This window comes from Lottia gigantea, assembly GCF_000327385.1.
Source record: "Lottia gigantea unplaced genomic scaffold LOTGIsca_230, whole genome shotgun sequence".
Lineage (NCBI taxonomy): Eukaryota > Metazoa > Mollusca > Gastropoda > Lottiidae > Lottia > Lottia gigantea.
In genome coordinates, this window is record NW_008708646.1 from 66,028 (window position 1) to 76,769 (window position 10,742).

Consider the following 10,742-nt stretch of genomic DNA (forward strand, 5'->3'; position numbering starts at 1 on the left):
CAAACGGCTAAAACTAACCAGAAAACAAGAAAAAGTTACCTCAAAAACACACAAAAGCAACCTTAATTGTCTTCTGTACCAAATAAAACGAACAAACACTTCGATTAAATGCGATTTTCATAGAATTAGTAAAACACGTCTACATCCTATCAAAATCAAAACGGAAGTCCACTCTAGCCACTGAGCTATGGAGGTTTGAGAGCGACAGCTGTCTCAGGGTTTTGTGCGGTCATTGCATCACATACAACATTCTCTAGGTTATTTAATGGATAGATAAAGATTTTACTGGTTTTGAATAATAATAAATGATTGCTTACTTTGAAAAATATCTGCCCCGAGTGAGGATCGAACTCACGACCTTCAGATTGCTCTTCTCTTGAGTGGATTATGAGACTGACGCGCTGCCTACTGCGCTATCAAGGCATGGAAAGGTAAGGCTGTTACATGAAAGTCATTCGTTTATTTTCTCTCTCTCAATTTTATATTACTCGACACCCTCCCCTTCAAGCGAGCGAGACAATGATAGTTTACTGCAGTGTTATTCGGGGGTGGAACGGTACCATATTAACATTGCTGGATATGCTTAAGTCGATTCATTTATACTTGTCAAAACATGGATTAGGTTTTTATAACGAGTAAAACAAGCCCTTTTGTCGGCGTCGGTGGTGTAAAGGTTAGCATGGTTGCCTTCCAAGCAATCGATCCGGGTTTGATTCCCGGCCGACGCAAGATAATTTTTGATCTTTGAATACATGCACGGCTTGTTTTCAAGCTTCCTTCAGTTTTCTTTCGCCGAAAATACATCAAAAAATATCCTGCAAAATTTTTATCCGTGGTATGATCCCACTACCTTTCGAACATTTTAAATAATTTTGTCACTGTATCTAAAACCCGACGTGGCAAAAGCGGTGTACGGTCCATTTACCCCCATCGACGAATCTCTCGAACAGGAAATTTGTCATAAATGATGAAAAGTATACCCATCAATTGACACAGCCTCAAGGGAGGTTCGAACTCCCGACCCCTGGTTTACGAGTCCAGTGCTCTAACCACTGAGCTATTGAGGCACCGTTCGCAGTAGAAAACTGCATCTGTGGCGAAAATCCTGCATGTGTTGAATTGATCCCATGCAAGAAAAACTGTGCGCCGCCCGGGAATCGAACCCGGGTCGCAAGAATGGGAATCTTGTATGATACCACTACACCAGCGGTAGGGTAGGTAAGAACCAGCTCTTTTCAAAGGTGAAAACACAGTTTTCAGATTGAAAATATCTCAATTAGCTCAAAAGTTATGGCAGTTTGAAGTCGAAAAATCGGGGGTCTTTTTGTCTAAAATGCTCCTTCTTTGGTTCAACAAAAAGGTCAAAGGTTAACGGCACAAAAAGTGAGAGTTTTAATGAAATAAAACACACTTAAATGCAAATAACTTTTTTAATTTTCGAAATATTTACAAAATTTTTTCAGTTTCGTAAAATTTTGGACCATTTGCAACGAAATCGACTACAAAAAAAATTTCCGCGGAATTTAAAGCGGCCATTTTGTTTCTAAAAGGCGTAAAAATTACTGTTCTTCATAATTATTCCCACTTTAATTCATATTTTGATGTTGTATTTAACATTAAATGTCGAAATTCCAAGACAATTTAGAGAAATTACCATTTTAAGATTAAAATGTACATGCTTCGTTTCCATGGCAACTATTTTCATTCAAAATGGCCGCCACTTCGACGCGATGATGCAAATAGTTCCTAAAAATGAACAAAAAATTTTTCATTCACTTAATATACACTTGTAATATATCATTTTAAAGCTCTTTTTTACAGGATTCTAATGGTACCAGAATTAATCACATCGAACCTTGCTGTGTAATATTAGAACCCCTGAAAGAATTCAAAGAAAAAAATATATAAAAAAATTGAAAAAAAATTAAAACAATATATTAAAGTCCTAAAAACTAACTTGGTCACAGGAAATTGTCTCCCTTTGACCACAAATTGAATTGAAGTCACATATCACTTTATAATCAAAACTTAGAACCTCTCAAAAATTTCGATCAAAAAAATACATTAAAATAATCATAATAATTCTCAAAAAATATTTAATAAATTTCTTGAAATTAAAAAAAAAGATTTTTAGGCAGTGAATTCTACCTTGGTCAAAGACAGCGCTGCAAATTTGACTCTATGTCAAGTTGACCTGTATTTACATATCACTGAGCAGTCCAAAACATAGCACTCCTGAAATGATAATAAAAAAAAAAAATTAAAAAGTTTTAAAATTTTGGGTGCTAACCCGAAACCTAACCTAGGCTTAACAAATTATCTCCCTTTGACCACAAGCTAATTACAGAAGTCAACTGAAGAAAATATTTCAAAATATGCAAGTGAAAAATTTTTTTTTTTAATTTGTCAATTCAACCTCCACAATCGGTGAACAATTTTTTGAAACAATATTTACCTTATTCTTGATGCTTTACACTGTTTTCTGTTTTTCCTTCTCCATCTACAAAATAAAGAAAATGAGGTTTTGAGTAGCCTACATAAGATGTTAAAAATCTATGGGGAACCTATTTCATTTAATCGTTACCGGTATCAATAAAATATGTTTCCCTTATTCATGTGGGTTTTATTTTGAATTAAGCTTAGGTCGACTAAACTAGATCTACTGTCACTTATGATATTTAATTCTGTCCCATTAAAAAATTCACTTACCTTCACATCTGAGAACTGATTATTTAATTAATATCACATAAAACATTGATTTTCTGCATCTGTAATAAAATAAAGAAAATCATCAAAATAATTCCATGTAGATTATATGTCTAAGTAAAGGCCCCAAATATTTGAATGGTAATATCTCAGATTTTCTAGTTTTAGAGTAGATCAAACTAAGCCTATCCTATGCATATGGACTTTAATGATGTCCAACCAACTCCCTACACTGATGTTGGAAAGAAAAATTGGAAAATATGATATAAATGTGCCAAGAATGATGTCGATTGCTTGATAAGATGATCTTATTCAATTCAAAGAAAAGGTTGAGAGTGAGAGAAATGAAAGTAAACATTCGTGAATCAATTCAAATATTTCTGGAGGAGGAACTATAAAAATCTGGACATTTGAATGCGAATGTTGAATTACATTTATTGCAATGACTAAGCAACTAAATTTTAGCAATATTCACGATGATTTTTGAATGTTATTTATCCAATTTTAAACGAAAAATAACTTTACCGTTAATTTTCTGAGACTGCGGTTGAAAGGTCAAAGTTTTTAGTCAAAGTTATCCAGACGTGTCGAGTCATTAACCACACCACTGCCATTTACGTCTTATTGATCAAACATTATTGTGTGTACACATGCGTATCACGTGACACGCAAGTTTTTCGGCGTAGTTGAAAGGATTTTGATTCTGCAACACCCTACCTATTTTCAAATCAATTTCCGGGAGAACTGGCTGAACGAAATTAAAAAACACAAAAACTGGGATTTGGTGGAATAAACATAGAAATATAATCTGAGTGAAATAATTTTTTTGCGCCTCGGAAAATACAAAATTTTTTGAGGTTTTCCAGGAAATTCGGCACTATTTTCACAAAAATTAAAAAAAAAAATCATTTCACCTAGATTCATAAAATTTATCTATCTGGCTATCCAACAATACCAATTTTGTCAAAATTGGCCCAGCCAATTCTCCCGGAAATTCATTTAAAAAAAGCATCCATTTTCGCGAAAAGTTGTGCCATGAGCGAGAAGATGGCCGCCGGCCGAAAATTCGACTTCAACTTACAATTTCTCGAGATAGCACCGATACAAAAAATAATTACAATTATTGTTAAAAAGCTTATTCAATTCCACTTTTAGTGATGTATAACATATCTGGTTAAAAAATTGTGGAATTAGATGATGATCTGTTAAAGACGTGAAGGTGGCGATTTCGCCATTTTAGACAAGATTGCGTGACGTCACTGAACACCCTACCAGCGGCGCATTCAGTCGCATGAAACAACCCGTTGGAACAATTGGGGTCATTGTTCAATAGAAAACAGAAGCAAAATTATTTGTCAGAAGTGGGATTCGAACCCACGCCTACATTCGTAGACCAGAACGCTCATTTCGATTAATGGCAGCGAAGGAAGATGTCCTTGAGTCTGGCGCCTTAGACCGCTCGGCCATCCTGACATACCCGTGCATGAAGGATTACTCCAAGCGCTCATTATGACGTATTTGCATTGTTTGGTATATGAATTGTTCCAGTGTGCTATAACGTAAAGGGTTACATTTTTCTGCATTTTCCAAAGAAAAAAAAGGGTCTGCCGCCAGAGTTCAGCACTCCTGCCGAAACCCGGGATCGAACCAGGGACCTTTAGATCTTCAGTCTAACGCTCTCCCAACTGAGCTATTTCGGCTGACATCAGCCGTTGTGAAATAAGGTTGGGCATTGAAGCACTGCAGTGGATGGATTAAGGATTAGGAAGGGCTTGAGATGTGATTAATTCACAGGACTAGAGAACGTTGAATGAATACAAAAATACATTTCGACGAGGATGGGATTCGAACCCACGCGAGGAGACCCCAATGGATTAGCAGTCCATCGCCTTAACCACTCGGCCACCTCGTCACATGCCTTCCGCATGTCCAATGCGTTTTGTTTCTCAGGCAATTGGATCGAATATTATTCATTCCGTTAAAACAAAAAGTGTCTGCCGCCAGAGTTCAGCACTCCTGCCGAAACCCGGGATCGAACCAGGGACCTGTAGATCTTCAGTCTAACGCTCTCCCAACTGAGCTATTTCGGCTGACATCAACCGTAGTGAAATAAGGTTGGGCATTGAAGCACTGCAGTGGATGGAATAAGGATTAGGAAGGGCTTGAGATGTGATTAATTCACAGGACTAGAGAACGTTGACTGAGGTCGAGAATTCGGAAACAGGTATTTCTACAGAACGGATCACAAAAAATACATTTCGACGAGGATGGGATTCGAACCCACGCGAGGAGACCCCAATGGATTAGCAGTCCATGGCCTTTTTTTTTTTTTAACTTGTTTTATTAAAACAAAACCATTACAAAGTACAAAATATCACAATTGTTAACTCCATTAAAATATTAAATAAAATATTTTTATCAAACTTACTAAAATACATAAGTTTGGCACTTATGTGATAAATATTATGAAAAAGATATGAAATATTGAATTTAATTTAAAAGGTAAGAAACTATCTATTAAAAGTTACATAAACTACGTTATCTTTGATATCTATGTAAGGATTAAAAACAAAATTAAGACGAAATTTGACTTCAAAACCTCCTGATTTATACTTGAAATACAAAAGATTCAAATGATTTATCAACATAGTTTTGAAAATTTTAATAAGATTCACTTATACCTTGGATTTTAAAAATAAAAGTCTTCTCTTAACTAAAGCTAGTCTTAATATACTGAACATAATTACCAGGAACAGATTATCTGCAGTTTTCTTAATCGGATATCCTAGCAGTATCCATTTGTGAAATTCTGAAAGAGTAAACCCAGATTCTTGGTGAAACACTTATATCATATCAGAATTTAAAGTTATTAAATATGAAATTGAATAATGAATGAATAAGGAGATGCTGTAAGGTTTCTGGTTCATTACAAAATACACACTTTGGACTTTCTAGTTTGCCAATACAGTACAACTTGGAGTTTGTCCAAATAATATTGTGTACCACACGGAAATCATTATCTATCTGTTCAGCCGATTTAACTGATAGAAAAACTGATCGACAAACATCAAGCCACTTTAATTCAAAACCATTAGTTTCCCAAAAGTTAATGCAAGCAGGTGGCTTAGAGTTATGATCCCGTAACAAACAATAAATTACATAAGTCTTAAATTCAGTTACAGACAGAGATAAGTCTACAAAAACTAACTTTAAATTGGTTTCATTGCTTACTATATGTCTTTCAGAAGATACCATCACCTTCCAGCTCAACGGAAGACAATCAAGTATTAACTGATATTGGTTAATTATCTTTGCTCGGCTTAAATCTGGATATAAATCTTGAACTATTTCTACAATTATATGATAAAAATCCTGGTATTCCGATGTAACAAAAATCATAGATCTTAATAATACCTGCTTCAATAAAATCACTACAATATAACAATTTAGAGTTATGACAAATATTGAGATTATCAAATAAGGGTTGGTTAAATACATCATTGTAATCTAATATCTCTAATGGCTCATTTCCACAAAGCAGATTCCAAGAATTAAGCATAGATCTGTAAAAGGGAGGTTCAAATGATAAGGATACAAACAACAGTTCAAAAGTACAGTTCATTTTCTTATATTTCATTAAGAAATATGACATTAGATGCTTCCATATTTGGTCATCTGAACATTTTAGATACTGTGAAAGCAAAACTAATCTGAAAGAAGCCATCTTTAGCCTGATAACATTGACATTTAATCCCCCTTCATCAAAAGCAGCACAAAGAGAGGTAGCTTTGATAAGAGGCGGCTTTCCATACCAAATAAAACTCCTTATTATAGAATTGAGCTTTTGTACTGCCCACTCTGGTATCAACAACACGAAGCATATACCAAACAGATGAAAGACATAACACATTTACAACTAAACATCTTCCTTTCAGATTTAGTTCTCTCTGTTTCCACATGTTTAATACCTTTTGAATTTTGGCAACCTTTGATTCCCAATTCAGAATCTGACATCTGGCTTTATCTGGGCCTAAATACACACCTAGAATTTTGGTACTGTCAGTAACAACTTTAACACCTAATAAATCTCTATGGGTGTCATCAATAGCAGCAGTACCAACTACTAGTAATTCTGATTTACTGGCATTGATTTTAGCCCCAGATGCAGAACAATACAAATTAAGGGTTGACATAGTTTGGAAAACAGAATCTAAATCACCAACTGTAACAGTGGTATCGTCAGCATGTTGATATATAAGAGAGGATGCATCAGCACCAGGTATTCTAATACCATTGATACTACGGTTTGCTTTTAATAATAAATTCAAAGGTTCAGCAGAAAGTACATATAAAATGGCAGAAATCGGACATCCCTGTCTCACAGATCTATGTATTGGAAAAGAATTAGATATATACCCATTTACTTTCACCGAACTCTTGATTCCATTATAAAGTAATTTTATACGATTAATAAATGCCTGACCAAACCCAAAACTTTCCAAAAGAGTAAACATGTATGGGTGGGAGACTCTATCAAAGGCTTTCTCTGCGTCTAATTTAAGTAAGTATAAAGGAATATCTTCCATATCTACATAATCAATCAAATCTCTTAAATTGTGAATATTTGTAGCAATATCTCTACCAGGGATACATGAAGATTGATCACAGGAAACAATAGATGTCAAAGTGGTCTTTAGCCTAAGTGCAAGTAACCTAGAATATATCTTATAATCTACATTTAGTAGACTTATGGGCCTCCAGTTCTTAAGGGATTCTCTGTCACCCCTGTTTTTGTAGAAGAGGGAAATTACACCCATTTTCATCGACCTTGACATTTCACCAAGTCGTTCTATTTCATAAATAACTTGCAAAAACAGAGGTCCTAAAACATCCCAAAAGTGCTGATAAAACTCCACGGTTAAACCATCACGACCAGGCGATTTGTTTCTCTTCATCCCTTTGAGTGATGCAAAAAGATCATCCAAAGTTATATCAGAGTCACAAAAGTCCCGATCGGCTTTATCAATTTTATTGTCAATAAGATCAAAAAGAGTATCCTTATTCTCCAAATTGATTGATTCTTCTGCATATAGGTTTGAATAAAATGTTGCAGTTTCGCTAAGAATACCCATAGTTTCATAAACAGAATCGCCACCTTGGGTAACCAAAGACTTAATGGAGCATGATTCCTGCTTATGCCTTTCTAGGTTAATAAAATACTTCGAGCATTTGTCTGTTTCAAAAGCTATATCCGCTTTCGATCGTAAAATTGCTCCATCACATTTTGATTTCTCATGAATCTTAAGCTTTTCTTCAAGCTCAAAAATTTTATCATTATTAGCATTTGACAAATCACCAGCTTTACAATAATAATAATTAAGCTGTTTCTGAATACTCCAAAACTCCTCCTTTTGGCGCTTTCTAAATTTCTTAGCAAACAAAATGGAATACTGTTTTAATCTATATTTAAGGTTATCCCACCATATTAAGGGTTCTTCCTTCATAAGTGGACTCTGTATAGCTTGATTGATTTCATTCTTAATCTGAACATTATAATCAAAATTCTGTAAATAAGAATTATTCAAGACCCAGAGACCAGGTCCTCTGTCAAAATTGTTAAAATTCAGAATCAAAGTAACAAAACTGTGATCAGTTAAACTTGTGTGTGTGATAAAACAATAAGAGCATAATAAAAGAATTTGAGAGCTTACAAGAATATAATCAAGACGAGATTGTTTACAAACCCCTTTAACAATTTGTTGCCTCGTGAACATCTTTTTATCGGGGTTTTTCCTTCTCCAAATATCAAAGAGAGTTAAGGAGGACACAAAATCATTAAGCAATTTTGATTTAGCACCAAAAGAAACCAAACTCTTCGATCGATCCATGAAAGAATCAATAACATCATTAAAGTCACCGCAGATAATCACATCCTTTACATCTTTGATTTTGGCAGAAACACTCTCTAAAAATCTTTTTCGCGCCTGTTCTTCATTTGGCGCATACAGACAAACAATTTTTGTTTCAGTATCACATATAGTCAAAGCAATTTCTATAAGTCTCCCATCATTATCTGAATAAACCTCCTTACAATTGTCGGAAAATTTTTTACTCACAAAAATAGCACAGCCTTTATGACCATTTTGACCAATAGAATAAAAAATCTTGCCATCCCACAAATATTTAAAGGATGAAATAAAATCAATATTCCAATGCGTTTCTTGTACACAAACGATATCAAGATTTTTAATTTTAAGATCCGATACAAATAACTGAAATTTATTGACACTCCTTAGACCATTGATGTTAATTGTAGCAATTTTAGCCATTTTTTCTGTTACTTAATAAAATTTATTTAGGCAACTCAGATTCAACAACATGTTTAAAACTGCTCTTGCGTTTTGACTCTTTCTTTTTCTTTTTAGATAAAACAGTCGCACGATCACGCACACATTTCAATACAGTTTCCTTATTAGGAGCTGTTACTAATTTATGACGCCTAGGATTTATCCCAGAGTTGCTACTGCTACGGGAAACCTGAGAAAAATCATCACATTCCATAATATTATCCGATTCTTCATCCAAAGAAATGATTTCATCCGATTTATCACCATCTCTGGCATCACATTCATCCTCTGGGGCCACAACAAATTCAATAACCTTTTGTTTATCTGAAGACACACCAGTAGCTCCATTTGAAACAGAAGATTTTATATCCACAGGTATATTTTCAGCAACAGATTTAATTTCAACAACGGAGCCATTTTCTACAGCGGACCTTTTTTCTCCAACTGACCAATTTTCTACTCTGAGATTATCTTCTTTATTATCATTTTCAGCAATTGACCTATTATCATTTTCGGATCTGCTTTCATTTTCAGACCTATTTTCACTTATAGACTCACTTTTGGCAGAAATAACATTTTCACAAACTGAATCACTTTCAGGAACTATACCAATCATTCCTGATTTCACAGAATTTTCGCAAGAAGGAAAGCTTTCTGGCAAAACCATATCTCCAAACACCGAAGTGTCTCGATCTTGAATGCAGTTGCACTCCCATTTATATCGCCTACATCGCTTGCAAAATTCAGCTTTGCAAGAGCGTTTCCCATGACCATGCTGTTTGCACCGAAAACATTTAAAATCAGGACAATTAGCCATCACATGATCACACTTGAGACAAACATAACAGACTTTGCCTTGGTCATTATGTCTGACAGAATATGAAGATCCAAAAAAAGTTGTTGCAAACGGCAGACTAGAAACTGAATCAGGAAATTCAACTTTGAGATAACGAGTTCCGTCATATTTAAGCTTGCCATTGATGTCAATACACTTTCTTTCAATCTCAGAGACATGAGTTACGCCCCAAAATTTTAATTTAGACAAGATTTCATTATCAGAAACATAAACGGGTATGTGCATGAAAGAGACAACTTTAATTCTGGTATCTACAAAGGTACACTTAAACCGCGCCTCATCATCACCATCAGGCGCAATCTTTCAGTGAATATACTGCCGAGGTTGGCGATTTGACTATTGCAACAACTGTATCTTCACCAAGTTTATCCTCAACCAAATTTATTAAATCCGCATGTGAATAGTGTTGATTATCATTCACCTCTAAATAAACAGTGTTTTCTTTACACAATAAAGATACATCAGGTCTGACCGACATTTTAAGTTTTTGCTGGCTTCACAAAAGCCGGGCCAAAATGGCCCAATCAATTACTAAATTCACTATAATTTAAATTACAATACTCACAAAGTGTATATGAACAAATATATCATAAATTCGTAGGGTATGAACCCAAGGAATGTCAGGATTACAATCGATTAGAAGAGAAACATGTAAACACGTCTATCTCCTACAAAAAACCGTCCATCAACTCAACCACTCCTCCACCTCGTCACATGCCTTCCGCATGTCCAATGCGTTTTGTTTCTCAGGCAATTGGATCGAATATTATTCATTCCGTTAAAACAAAAAGTGTTGATAATTCACCACAGCATGAAATATTGAGTACTGAGAT

The 10,742-nt window shown here is 34.8% G+C and overlaps 1 protein-coding gene across 1 annotated transcript; it reads right to left on the reverse strand.

Annotated features, from left to right (window-relative positions):
- Positions 1 to 9,057: 9,057 nt before the first annotated feature.
- LOTGIDRAFT_174979 (hypothetical protein) lies at positions 9,058 to 9,720 on the reverse strand (the record flags this gene model as incomplete). The annotated part of the gene is made up of 1 exon (XM_009055072.1): positions 9,058 to 9,720. The coding sequence occupies one exon, from the start codon at positions 9,718 to 9,720 to the stop codon at positions 9,058 to 9,060; it is 663 nt and encodes a 220-aa protein (XP_009053320.1).
- Between the last annotated feature and the right edge of the window lie 1,022 nt (positions 9,721 to 10,742).